Here is a 14,181-nt window from a genome sequence, read left to right on the forward strand (position 1 = left end):
GAGGCCTCATCTGGAGTACTGTCTCCAGTTTGGGGCCCCACACTACAGGAAGGATGTGGAAAAATTGGAGAGTCCAGCGGAGGGTAACAAAAATGATTAGGGGGCTGGAGCACATGGCTTATGAGGAGAGGCTGAGGGAACTGGGATTGTTTAGTCTGCAGAAGAAAAAAATGAGGGGGGATTTGCTTTGCTTTCAACTACGTGAAAGGGGGGTTCCAAAGACGATGGATCTAGACTGTTCTCAGTGGTAGCAGATGACAGAACAAGGAGTAATGGTCTCAAGTTGCAGTGGGGGAGGTTTAGGTTGTATATTAGGAAAAACTTTTTCACTGGGAGGGTGGTGAAGCATGAGTTACCTAGGGAAGTGGTGGAATCTCCTTCTTAGAGGTTTTTAAGGTCAGGCTTGACAAAGCCCTGGCTGGGATGATTTAGTTGGGAATTGGTCCTGCTTTGAGCAGGGGGTTGGACTAGATGACCTCCTGAGGTCCCTTCCAACCCTGATATTCCGTGATTCTATGAATAGTATTTCATTGCACACTTTTAGACCCAAGATATTTTATTTGTGATATCTGTCTGGTCTTGGTATCATCTCAGTGTTCAGTTTTTCTGTTTCTGTGATATCTTGTGCTATTTCTTTACAATATCCTGTCAGACATACAGTGTTTCGTTGTCAGTTCATTATTTTATCCTTATAGACAATTATCAGGGTTTTAGTTTTTTACTTTAATTTGTACATTTTGGCTCTTATTCAGCAAGATACTGGGACACTCATATGCTTAAATTTAGGCAAGTGCTAAAGTACAGTGGTACATCAGGGCTGTAATAGGGAGTGAATGTGAGACTTTGTAATGTGCATGTTGAGAAGCTATCACCAAAATATTGTGCACGGATAAATATCCAGTGAGGGTGGGAGGTAGGAGATTACTCTGACTGGACATTGTGGTAGAAATTGAGTAGTGTGGAGGAAATGACCACAGTGCTTCCTCATGAAGTTCTGTAGTAGTTGTCGAGTACCGGAAATCATTAAGCAACTGGAAATCCTCATTTTATTTTCTATAAAAAGATATTTTGTTTCTCTTTGTTTCAAAATGTTACCAAAACACTCATCTGTCATGTGTTCATGTACACAGACTTCCTATGCAACCTTGGGCAAATTACTTGAGGTAGGATTTTAAAAGTACTGTAGTGATTTAAGAGCCTGTCAATGACTTAAATACCCATGACTAAAACTTGGGCGGGGGACTGCGGGTGCTCTGGGGGTGGGGAGGGCAGTCCGGGGACACCATGGGTGTTGGGGGAGGTGGCCCAGGAGACGCTGCTGTTGCTGGGGGTGGGAGTGGGTTGGCGGGGGCTCCCTACCCAGCTCCGTGTCCCTGCAGCTCCTAGGCGGTGGAGGGGTCAGAGGGCTTGGTGCGCTGCTTCTGCCACAAGCACCAGCTGCTGCAGCTCCCATTGGCCAGGAACCGCAGCCAATGGGAGCTGTTGGGGTGGGGCCTGTGGGTATGAGGCGTGGAGTCCCCCGGCCCCTTCGCCACCTAGGAGCTGCAGGGCTGTGGAAACTGGGGAGCCCCGCACCCCGAGGTAAGCACTCCCCAACCCCAGGCCTATAGCCCCCTCCCACACACCCTGACTTGGGCAGCCCCTGACCCAGCATCAGCGGCTGCAGAAGTCACAGAGATCCCAGAAAGTCACAGGAAAGTTTGGGAAAGTCTGTGTACATGAACACGTGACAGATGAGTGTTTTAACTTTACCTCCAGGACAGACTCACAGCCTTACTCATAGATCATGTTTTCTAGACCTTTAATCATTTATGTTGCTCTCCGTAATGATGCTGCCCTTGGTGGGACACTTCTGAGAGTATCAATTCAGGACAAATTGCTTAGAGCAGGGCAGTTACAGCCCAAGGTTGGGGTTTTTCCATTCTAAGGCAAACCAAACTAGTCAGACAGAGAGACTTTGGTCTCACCCTACTGGCTGACCACAAGTCACACAAGCAATTCCTTTAGACTCTCCAGTTTTCCAGTATCACCACCAGTGCCACTCATTCTGGGGATGACTGGTTATGAAAACCAATACTCTAATAAAAGAAAAAAGGTTCTCTTGATCTCAAAGGACCAAGTCTCAGACCCAGGTCAATATACAAGGCAGATCTCACCCACAAATCATGCTGTTGCCAATCCTTTAGAATCTAAAATCTAAAGGTTTATTCATAAAAGGAAAAAGATACAGATGAGAGCAAGGATTGGTTAAATGGAATCAAATACATACAGTAATGGGAAAGTTCTTGGTTCAGGCTTGTAGCAGTGATAGAATAAACTACAGGTTCAAATCAGGTCTCTGGAGTACATCCACAGCTGGAGTGGATCATTCAGTCCTTTGTTCAGAGCTTCAGCTTGTAGCAAAGTCCCTCCAGAGGTCAGAAGCAGGATTGAAGACAAGATTGAAGGAGTTTCAGGGCCTTTTATATTCTCTGCCCCTGAAAGGACCCCTCTTTGTTCTTACTGTGGAAAATCACAGCAGCAAGATGGTGCTTGGAGTCACATGGGCAAGTCACATATCCATGCATGGCTCAGTTTGCAGGCGGACGCCATTGTTTACAGGTTAGTTTGAAGGTTTCCAGGAAAGCTCAGATGTGGATTGGCATCTCCCAAAGTCCATTGTCAGTTAAGTGTTTCTTGATTGGGCACTTGCTGAGAATAGTCCCTTCTTAAGGAGCTGACCAAATGCTTCACTGAAGCTATTTAGAATCAAAACACATTGAGGGCTTGGCTACACTGGCACTTTACAGCGCTGCAACTTTTGCGCTCAGGGGTGTGAAAGAACACCCCCTTGAGCACTGCAAGATACAGCACTGTAAAGCCTCAGTGTAATCAGTGCATGGCTCCCAGCGCTGCAAGCTACACCCGTAGAGGATGTGGTTTACATGCAGCGCTGGGAGAGCTCTCTCCCAGCGCTGGCAGTCCAACCACGCTCAGACTTCAAAGTGCTGCTGTGGCAGCGCTTTGAAATTTCAAGTGTAGCCATACCCTAAGATACAAGTACATAGCCAATATTCATAACTTTAACTACAAAAATGATACACACATGCAGATAGAAAACCATAACCAGCAAATCATAACCTCTTTATAGACACCTCACACGACAACCTTTTTACAATATTTGCTGCAAATATATAACAGTGGTTGCAACAATGATCTATATCGTCCCAGTTTATGTCAATAACGTCATACTCTCCTCTGGACTTTTTCCAATTCATCCACATCTTTCCTGAAATGTGGTACCCAGAACTGGACACAATACTCCAGTTGTGGCCTAATCGGCGTGAAGGAGAGCGGAAGAATTATTTCAGACAATCCAGAATGATGTTTGCGTTGTTTGTTTGTTTGTTTTGTTTTTGTTTTTTTGCAACAGTGTTACACTCTTGACTCATATTTAGCTTGTGATCCACTGTGACTCCCAGATCCCTTTCTGCAGTACTCCTTCCTACGCAGTCATTTCTCATTTTGTATGTGTGCAACTGATTGTTTCTTCCTAAGTGGAATACTTTGCATTGTCCTTACTGAATTTCATCCTATTTACTTCAGACCCTTTCTCCAGTTTGTCTAGATCATTTTGTATTTTAATCCTATCCCGCAAAGTATTTGCACCGCCTCCCAGCTTGGTATTAGCCACAGACCTCATAAGTGTACTCTCTATGCCATTATCTAAATCACTGATGAAGATATTGAACAAACTGGACATGATGAGCCACTGTTTTTCTTCATTTAAAAAAAAATCTCCTTGTGCACAGTCTGTGTTCTAGTTTATGGCATTAAACTCTGCATTTGTGACATTAAATTCTGCATTAAATTCCTGGTGCCAAATGCAACATGGAGTAAATGGGTCCCTGGTAATGTCAAGGCCAAATTCAGCAGGGACCTGAATGAGGGAGTGGCTTACACTTTGTGTCAAAGTAGTGAAATAATTTTCACCAATTTGTCATTCTGTGAATGTGCAAAAACAGGGGTAACATAGAGAAGTATTCTGTTTGTATTCTCCTTCATCACTGTCTCTGTCTCACTCATCACTGTAGTATCCGAGTGCCGTCTGGTAGTGCATAAACAACATACAGTAACTCCTCGCTTAACATTGTAGTTATGTTCCCGAAAAATGCTACTTTAAGCGAAACAATGCTAAGTGAATCCAATTTCCCCATATTTCCCAGGGAATGCCTTGCTGCTGAATGATGAATTAACATTCAGCCAAGGGTTAATACATTGTTGTTAATGTAGCTTCACACTCTACAAGGCAGCACGAATGGAGGGAGAAGACACAGTATGGCAGAGAGAGACAGAGGCACACATTTTGTGTGTGTGGGTGGGTGTGGGTGTGAGAGAGAGGCCGAGAGAGACGTGCATTGCCCCTCAAAGTATGCTGACCCCACTCTAAGTACATTGCCTTTTTAAGTAGATCAGCAAGCTGAGACATCAGCTGCTGACAGCAAGCTCCTTCTGTCCTGAGCCCTGTCGTGTCCCCTCTCTGCTCTGTGGAGATGAGGTACAGGAGCGGGGAGAGGGAGCAGGAGCAGAGGGAAGAAGACACCTTGACATTAGCACCCCTTTTCCCCACCACCCTTCACAGCAAGCAGGAGGCTTCCGGGAGCAGCTCCAAGGCAGAGGGCAGGAGCAGCACACGGCATGTCTGGTTTGTTCTCTCTCTGTGTTCATGGCAGAGAAAAGAAGCCAAAAATGCGTACTTTTCACTTGGAGCAGAAAGCAGTGAGGTTTATGATGGCCCTCAGTTCCTATGGAAATTCATTGTGCAGTGTTGGATCAGCCTCTAATAAGTTCTTGTCTCCGGCACAGATGAGCTTCACCTTTGTGATAGAAAGTTCCATTATGCCTGAAGAGCAGAATTATTGACCATGGGTCTTCATCCCAGAGCTTTATGTGATTTCTAGGCCACTGGGTTATCAGGAATCTCTGTTGCACGTGTATTGCTTGCCGGTTTGATGATGTTAGTTGTGGTTTCACACTTAACAGGGTAGGCTGCATGAATGTCATCATATTCCAACCTGTTATCAGCAATATGTAAGATAAAGCAGCCCTCTCTTTCCATTAACATTTACTTGTACCATCCACAACACTGCTGGGGACCAAATTCGTCCCCAGTGTAAATACTTGCCATTGAATTAAGTAGAACATTTATCCTTATACCATGCCTGAGTTTAGTCTCCACAGAATGCCACACCTGTGAACAAGGCGGATTAGGGGTTAGTGGGGCCCTGGGCCAGAGCAAGGAAGAGGGAGGAGTGCCAGGAGGGCGGAGCAGATTGGGGTGCCCACTTTTCCGGAGCCCCCCAATTGGCTGGGGCACCTGGGCACGGGCCCCATTGGCTCAATGGCTAATCCGCCACTTCCTGTGAACATGGCATTTGTTTTGTCTAATGTATGTTGGACTCAATACTACTTCTATTTCTTTTAAACTGAAGTGTTCTGACTAGCTTGCACTTATCCTTTTTTCCATGTTTTTTTAGTTGCCCCGATCCCGACGAGTGCATGATTCTGTATGGTGATGACCAGGTAAATTGTTTTTGTTTTTAAAACAACAACAATAGAACAACAGTGCTTGATATAAGTAAAGCCCTTTATTTTCAGTTTTTATTTTATTTAATTTTTCCAGGATATTATCGATGTTTATTACTACAACAACAAAAACAGGTGAAAATTAGTGGAAAACTATTAATAATTTTTCTAGGTAAATATTGTGGTTTATTTTGGTGGACGGAAAGATAGAGGGAAACAGTATTCAATAGCAATATCAATTAATGCTTTGATGAATGGAATTCAGTCTGGTTTGCTGCAGAACTAAAACAGAACTTAAAACACAATGCCACCTCTGAGTTTAAGAAAACAATACATCTCTACTCCCCAAATAAAACTTTTCATTTGAATAAACAGTTTACTGTTGTAGACTTAGACACATTAGCCTGTAAATATTTACATTTAATAATTGGGCCACACCATTTGCAATGCATACACTCAACTTCATCCTTTTCTCCTGTTTTTGTTTTTTTAAAACTTTTGAATACATCCTTGTGTTCTGAAACATATTCTGATACAGATTTTCATTTTCTTCCCATTTTAATGTGTCAGATGTTTAAACTGTTATCTGCTAACATTGAAATGTGTACATGATGGGTTTCAGATTCATCAGTTTGTTCAGATTCACATGCATTTCAGAGCTTTCATGTGTGCCTGTTTCCTTTATTGTTTTATCTTCTAGATTAATGCATACGTCAACAGGCAGCTTTGCATATACGTACAGATTAATGTATTATCATTATACATATATCTCATGCAATGTATTGTATTTTCCTAATAAAACAAGTTTACATATATATATATATAAATGATACAAAAGTAGAGTGAAAATCGGAAGAAAAAAAAAACCTTTTTGTAAAACCTGGGATTTTTTCGGTAAAAATCGTTTAAACTGAAAATGAAGGGGCTTAGAGGTAAGCCATGAGCTCAGGGGCAGGGCCGGCTGCAGGCCCCAGCGCGCCAAGCGCGTGCTTGGGGCGGCATCCTGCGGGGAGTGCTCTGCCGGTTGCCAGGAGGGCGGCTGATGGCTCCGGTGGACCTCCCACAGGCGTGTTTGCGGAGGGTCCACTGGTACCGCGGCTCTGGTGGAGCATCCGCAGGCACGCCTGCGGGAGGTCCACCGGAGCCGCGGGACCGGCGAGCGGCAGAGCGCCCCCCATGGCGTGCCGCCATGCTTGGGGTGGCGAAATGGCTAGAGCCGGCCCTGCTAAGGGGGCATCCCTTAGACCTTTGGGTAGTCAAGGGAGCTGTCCTAGCAGTATCTCCTGGCCAGTCTCCTTGATTATCCAATGGATGGTGTGTGTCAGATACACGTTTAATACAGTAGGTTGCAGGACTGCCACTTGTAGGTCAGGCTTCTGTACCAGATATGGACTGGCTACAGAACTTTCTTCCCAGAGAGATATACCAGATGTGTTCACTGTAAGATCCTTTAAAGTACTCACTGGCTCTAGCTGTGACCAGCTGAGATAAAGTATCAGAGTAGCAGCCGTGTTAGTCTGTATTCGCAAAAAGAACAGGAGTACTTGTGGCACCTTAGAGACTAACAAATTTATAACATTCATAACATTCAAAAACCAGTGGGAGAACACTTCAGCCTCCCTAACCACTCAGTGACAGACTTGAAGGTGGCAATTTTGCAACAAAAAAACTTCGAAAACAGACTCCAAAGAGAGACTGCTGAACTCGAATTAATACACAAATTAGATACAATTAACTCAGGCCTAAACAGAGACTGGGAATGGTTGGGTCATTACACTAATTGAATCTATTTCCCTATGTTAAGTTCTCCTCACACCTTCTATGGGTCATCTTAATTATCACTTCAAAAGTTTTTTTTCTCCTGCTGATGATAGCTCATCTCAATTGATTAAACTCTTCCTGTTGGTATGCATACTTCCACCCTTTCATGTTCTCTGTATGTATGAATATCTCCTGTTTGTGTGTTCCATTCTATGCATCTGAAGAAGTGAGCTGTAGCTCACGAAAGCTCATGCTGAAATAAATTTGTTAGTCTCTAAGGTGCCACAAGTACTCTTGTTTTTTTTTAAAATAAAGTATGTTACACATTACACCCCCTTGTGGCTGAAGAGTATAATACATTTTTACATTCTATTGCAGGGTAATAGAGAGACAAGGTGGGTGAGGTATTATCATTTTATTGGACCAAGTTCTGTTGGTGAGAAAGACAAGATTTAAAGCTTATATAGAGCTCTTCTTCAGGTCTGTGAAACTAATTCAGGTCTGGTCTATACTACAGATCTATATCAGTATAACTACGTCACTCAGGGTGTGAAAAATCCACACCCCTGAGCGACTTTGTTATGCCAACCTGACCCCTCCATGTAAACAGTGCTATGTCGGCGGGAGATCTTCTCCTGTCAATTTAGCTACCGCCTCTTGGGGAGGTGGATTAACTATAGTGATGGGAGAGCTCTCTCCCATTGGCGTATAGCGTCTTCATTAAAGCATGGCAGAATTTTAAATGTGGACTTGCCCTCAGAGTGTCACAGCTAAAGACAAGGTGGAATGGATTGTTTAGCTTAAGTAGTGAACACATCTTTTAAGGGACCATTCAAGATGAAGTGGCATGTTAACACCTTTCCAGTCATAGGGAGGAAAGAAAGGGGGAGGGAACAGAGTGGGGGTGAGTTGTTAGTAGATTGTTGTAATAAACCATAAATCCAGCATCTCTGTTTGCTCCATGATTTTTTTGTGCCAAGCAAAGTTATGAATTTAAGCTCCTAGGCTAGTCTTTTGAAAGTGTTGTGCAGGTGTCTTTTGAGGATGAGGATTGATAGGTCAGATATAGAGTGATCGCTTTGTGAAAAATGTTCACCCACAAGTGATATGGTGTTTTTGTCTTTTATCATTGAGCACCCCCCTGCACATTGGAAAGTTGGCTCCTATGCCCACATAGTTTTGGGGCATGGGATGGGGCATACCACATGTTGTGATAGGACCCAGGGATCTTGAAAGCTTGGAAGCTTGTATCTCTCAAACAAAAGGTGGTCCAATAAAAGACATTACCTCACCCACCTTGTCTATACAACATTAATTATCCATCTGCTAAATATAGTCCAGGAATCCTCATTCTGGTAAATCTCCTCCCACTTACTTCAGAGACTGAATAAGAACTACAGAATTTAGCCATATACTTTAAATTTCTATAACTTTTTTTTTTTTCCAATTTTCAGGGATGTGTGAATATCTTGCTTTTGTCTTCTGTGGGGGAACTTCTACGGTAAGTACTTTACATTTTAAATGTAATTTAAAAAACTGACAAAAATACTGTTGCTTCGTCTATTTAACTGAACACTAAAAATCTTTATAAGTGTTATCACGGAGGTTAACTGTGCTCATTTTCTTCTGTTACACTGATCTGTGCTTTTAACTGACGTCCCCAAAGCATTCTGGCTCTTGTGTCTGCAGAGGTATCAAGTTGGGATCCTTGGACATGACACTAGTGCAGCAGGCTTCCAAGTGTCAGAGGATACGAAACTTGGATGCAGAGAAAATGAAGAGAAATACAGCAGATTCAAAAATATTTAGACACCTACATGATTAACCCAACAGGTGGCACTTGTTGCTTTTTTCATTGTTGTTCCAAGAAACCCCAGTTCAGTGTCTGTGGCCAAATCATTTGCCCATAACCTAGTAGAATCATAGAAATGTAGGGCTGGAAGAGACTTCCACAGGTCATTGAGTTCATCCCCCTGTGCTGAGGTAGGACCAAGTAAACCTAGATAATCCCTGACAGATGTTTGTCCAACCTATTCTTAAAAAATTCCAGTCATGGGGATTCCACAACCTCTCTTGGAAGCCTATTCCAGAGCTTAACTACCCTTACAGTTAGAAAGCTTTCCTTAATATCTACCATAAATCTCCCTTTCTGCAGATTAAGCCCATTCCTTCTTGTCCTTCCTTCAGTGGACAACAAAGTTCATTTATTTACCAAGGGACACCTGTAAGGACCCTGACTACTAGTCATTTTTCAAAGGGTTGAAGGGTTGGACTGTGAAACAATTTCCACCTCCACTCAGCTGGCTTGAAATCCTAAACCTTCGATACCAATGGTCAGGAATCCAAACCCTTATGGTTTGAGCAACATTTTATGAACTGTTTTACCAGTGTTGCTCCTAGCCGCTATGACATTTGAAACATGTCTCAACAATTGTTGGCATTAAAATCCCAGCGTAGAGAGTTAGCAGTTTAACTTCATTTGTAACTTGGCCAGTTGTTTCCATAAGCAAACATGTTGGGACAGCCAGTAAGGGACGGCTTGTGTTTGCTACATTTAAAAAACCCCAAGGAAGTATATGTAGACGAGGGTGATGCTAGGGAGATACCGAAGAGTGGGAAAATGAGCTTGAGGCCACTTTGTCCAGGAAAAAATGTGTGGTGGACACTACAGAAGAGAGCATTCCCACACTGTTCTCCCTGACAGAAAAGGAGCTGTACATATCCTCATGGCTGAGGGGAAAAAGCTGCTGTATTCTCCAGCATAGGGAGGGGAAGGAAAGAATGGACCCCACCAGCAGGGCTCAGATTGAGCCAATATGCAGCAGTACAGTGTTCTGACTCCTTTCTTGCTGTCTAGTTCTCAAGGATAGATCCTTCTGCAGCTCCGTCTGAAAATCAGCTGCTGAGGTGGAGAGTGGAACCTGTCCCCTCTCACTGACTGGGCTGGAGCACAGCTCTTGTTGGCTGTGCCTCGGGTTCCCCACCTTGGGACAAAGCCCTGGTCTCCGCCCTATTAAGCCCTGTCTCTGGTAGCTCTCTTTCCCCCGTTGGAGGTTCCTGTGCCCCCTGTTGGGTAGGTTCCCCAGTGCTAGGGGAGGGTGCCCCTCCCTGGCTCTGGCCCCGGGGAAGGATCAGGGTGCTCTGAGTGTCGTCCTGCCAGTCTTCCAAATCATGCAGTATTTAACTCAAATACCCAGTGATGATGATGAACTATTTAATTCCTCATGGAGGAGAGGAAGTGCCACAGACTGCACAATTTACTGTGGGTAATGTCTCATTTTGCTGCCATAAGTGGGTGGCATTAGGCAATGCCACTAATTATTTTTTGTCCAGAGTCATAAGGGAGCCAGGACCCAGGAGCCCAGTAGAGCCCATGGGCATATTCAAGTCCTACTGAGGAGGAGCTCAGAAAGCCACAAGATCTACTCTAAGCACTGTTTCATTTTGGCAACTCACATGGGCAGAGCTTGGAAAAGTAGACAGTCGTTTTTCCTCCCCCTGTATGACCCCTGCCCACTAGTGACTCCCAGCAAGCGGTCTGCCCTCCCCCATCCATCAGTCCTCCCTGGATCCTTGCTAATATAGACCCAGGCAGCTCCCTTGCTGGCTTCTCCAACAACTACTCTTCTCTCCTCAGCAGGGTGTCTGCTGTAGTAGCCTGCAATCAGAAATTGCTGGGGCAACTTTTCAGTATCCCAAAAGGCAAGATACAGTCTTTTGAAATAACAACCTCAGTTTGGGAGCTTAATGCCAGAAATAGTCCAGATTTTAGGAGCAGTGCACGACCAAGAAGGGTGAGGAAATATTTGCTTCCTAGCACTTAAGGATGATGGTTGCCGTTTCTCTTCTCTTCTTTGTACCTTGATTTTTCAGAACGTGGAAGAAACTGCCAGTGGCTGAAAACCTGCCTAGTATTGGCATTGAGAATGCTGTTCTTTCTCCAAATGTGACTTACATTCGTTGGAAAGTGCATGGGGACTGGGTTACACAGGTAAAAGAACCAAAATCCTTCCTGACCCCAAAAGAAATAAAATTGAAAGTTTTCTATAAAAGAAATCACCATGGGAATAGATAAATAAGGTTTCAGCCACAGCATCTAGTCAGTCTACAGAAAAAACTCTTACTTGTCATTTAGAATAGCACTGTCAGCAGTATGATAGGAAGAACAGGGAAATGGCACAAACTGTCAAACTTGATATAAGAAAGAATGAGGGCTTGACAATAGAGAATAAGGCATGAAATTCAGATTGAAAATTGTGAAGCCCAATTCAACAACTGTTTAGTTTTCAATTTGACTTCTGTAGTGCAAGCTTTTAAAGTTAGGCACGTGTGTAAGTTCCTTGCCGATTGGGGCCTGAATAAGGAAAGATCTGAGTTTGGGATTACTGCACCCCCAGGATCGAAAGTCAGAATCTAAAGGAGAACGGGCATGGAACTAAAGAAATGCTCTCGATCTTTTATAGCCCTGACTGCAAAGTGTACAAACTTTGAAGTTGTCACTGCCCCTGGACCGAACGTTGCCCATCCTGGACCTTTCAACAATATCATTTTGGGGGATAAGAAGGAAGTATTTGGTAGCTCTCTGAAGCTATTCTGAGTTTTGGAACGATAAAGGTAGTTCCAGTGGAGATGGGCTAGTAGCATATTTATACATTGACTCACTAGCTGATCTGATGCGATAAATAGAGCCCTGCAAATCTGTGGAGATCCGCTTTTTATCCACGGACCATCTTTGCGGACTGTGGATTGGATGTGGATACACATTTTGTATCTGAGCAGGGCACTAGAGATAAAATGTATTTATTATAGCACCATAAGCTTTTCTAAAGCTATGCCCTCATATCTAGAAAGAATTTTAGATCCAAATTTTAGCCCCATTGCACAGACCAAGCAACTGGGTCTCTATTGCAGCCTCAGCACTGGAGTAACTTCTGCACAATTTACACTCCTTTCATATCTAGAGTAATGGCTTCCTCTTCCCCCAGCCCCAGCATGCTCGTCACTGGATCAGTGTGGCTTAGCCCACGTCCACACTACAGGGTAAAATCGATGTTATTAAAATCGATTTTATAAAGCAGGCTTTATAAAATCGATTTTGCGCGTCCACACTAGAGCTACTTACATCGATGTTGAGCGTCCATGTTCCCTGGCGTCCATGTTTTCCCTGAGCGTTGCACTCTGGGTACCTATCCCACAGTTCCTGCACGGGTCCCTGCCCTTTGGAATTATGGGTTACTAGCCCAGTGCATGATGGGATCAAAGTCCCCGTCCTGGGTGGTTCTGGGTACAGCCCCCCCCCCCCTTCCTGTAAACGGCACACAGTCAGTTCGCGCTGTTTTTACTGGCTGCAGTGAGGGAAACGCCATTTTGCAGCAAGCATGGATCCAGGTCTGCTCTTGTCCTTGATCGCGAATGCTGTAAATAATTCACGCATTCTCGTTCTATCACTGCTGACCCATGATGCAGAAGTGCAAGAGAGAATGCTTGAATGCGGGGACGACAGCGATGACGAACTGGAGAACGAGTTTTCTGACACCCCGGGCCCCTGCACGTTGGAGCTCCTGACGGTTATGGGTGAGGTTCTACCCGTTCCGCGCCACTTTTGGGCACGGGAAACAAGCACTGACTGGTGGGACCGCATAGTCCTGCAGGTGTGGGACGATTCGCAGTGGCTGCGGAACTTTCGCATGCGTAAGAGCACTTTCTTTGAACTTTGTGACTCGCTTTCTCCTGTCCTGAAGCGGCATAACACCAGGATGAGACCAGCCCTCACAGTGGAAAAGCGAGTGGCAATAGCCATATGGAAGCTTGCAACGCCAGACAGCTACCGGTCAGTCGGGAATCAATTTGGAGTGGGCAAATCTACTGTGGGGGCTGCTGTGCTGGAAGTATCCAAAGCAATCATTAAGCTGCTGCTTCGAAAGGTTGTGACTCTGGGAAACGTGCAGGCCATTGTGGATGGCTTTGCTGCAATGGGATTCCCTAACTGTGGGGGGGCCATAGATGGAACCCACATCCCTATTTTGGCACCGGAACACCAGGGTGCCCAGTACATTAACCGCAAGGGGTACTTTTCGATGGTTCTGCAAGCCCTGGTGGATCACAAGGGACGTTTCACCAACATCCACGTGGGATGGCCAGGAAGGGTTCACGACGCACGTGTCTTCAGGAGCACTACACTGTTTAAACGGCTGCAGCAAGGGACCTACTTCCCTGATCAGAGAATAACAGTTGGAGATGTCCAAATGCCTATAGTTATCCTTGGGGACCCAGCCTACCCCTTGATGCCCTGGCTAATGAAGCCATACACAGGCAGCCTTGACAGTGCTCAGGAGTTGTTTAATTACAGGCTGAGCAAGTGCAGAATGGTGGTAGAATGTGCATTTGGCAGGCTTAAGGCGAGATGGCGAACGCTTCTCACTCGCTCAGATCTTAGCCAAACCAATATCCCCTTTGTCATTGCTGCTTGCTGTGTGCTCCACAATCTCTGTGAGAGCAAGGGGGAGGCCTTTATAGCGGGGTGGGAGACTGAGGTAAACCACCTGGCCGCTGATTATGCGCAGCCGGACACCAGGGCAATTAGAAGATCTCACCAGGATGCTGTGCGCATCAGAGAAGCACTGAAAAGTAGCTTCCTCATGGGCCAGGGTACAGTTTGAATGCTGATTTTCCTTTCAATTGATTGCTGCCCTCCCCGGCTATGCGGTGTTGCTGCTGCAAGATACTTTGCCTGCAGCATTCCTCAATTGCTTGCTTAGGTTACTTGCGAGAGCTGTCCATTGGAAAACATATAATTCTGTATTTCCCAATTATTACCTACCTCCACCATTAGCTGCTTCCGTCTGCTGCTAGGCA

General features: G+C 44.8%; 1 protein-coding gene across 6 annotated transcripts in view; it reads left to right on the forward strand.

Moving 5' to 3' along the window:
• LOC115651744 (WD repeat-containing protein 64-like) overlaps positions 1–14,181 on the forward strand; it is a 99,254-nt gene that overhangs the window by 29,273 nt on the left and 55,800 nt on the right. For all 6 annotated transcript variants that reach the window (XR_004000427.1, XM_030562986.1, XM_030562976.1 and 3 more), the window contains 3 exons: positions 5,517–5,562; positions 8,781–8,827; positions 11,200–11,317. Coding sequence is in view for 5 of the 6 variants with exons in the window: in XM_030562986.1 (XP_030418846.1) it covers positions 5,517–5,562; positions 8,781–8,827; positions 11,200–11,317 (211 nt within the window). In the remaining variant the exon portion in view is untranslated. The remainder of the gene's footprint in view (positions 1–5,516; positions 5,563–8,780; positions 8,828–11,199; positions 11,318–14,181) is intronic.

Source organism: Gopherus evgoodei, chromosome 1, assembly GCF_007399415.2.
Source record: "Gopherus evgoodei ecotype Sinaloan lineage chromosome 1, rGopEvg1_v1.p, whole genome shotgun sequence".
Taxonomy (NCBI): Eukaryota; Metazoa; Chordata; order Testudines; family Testudinidae; genus Gopherus; species Gopherus evgoodei.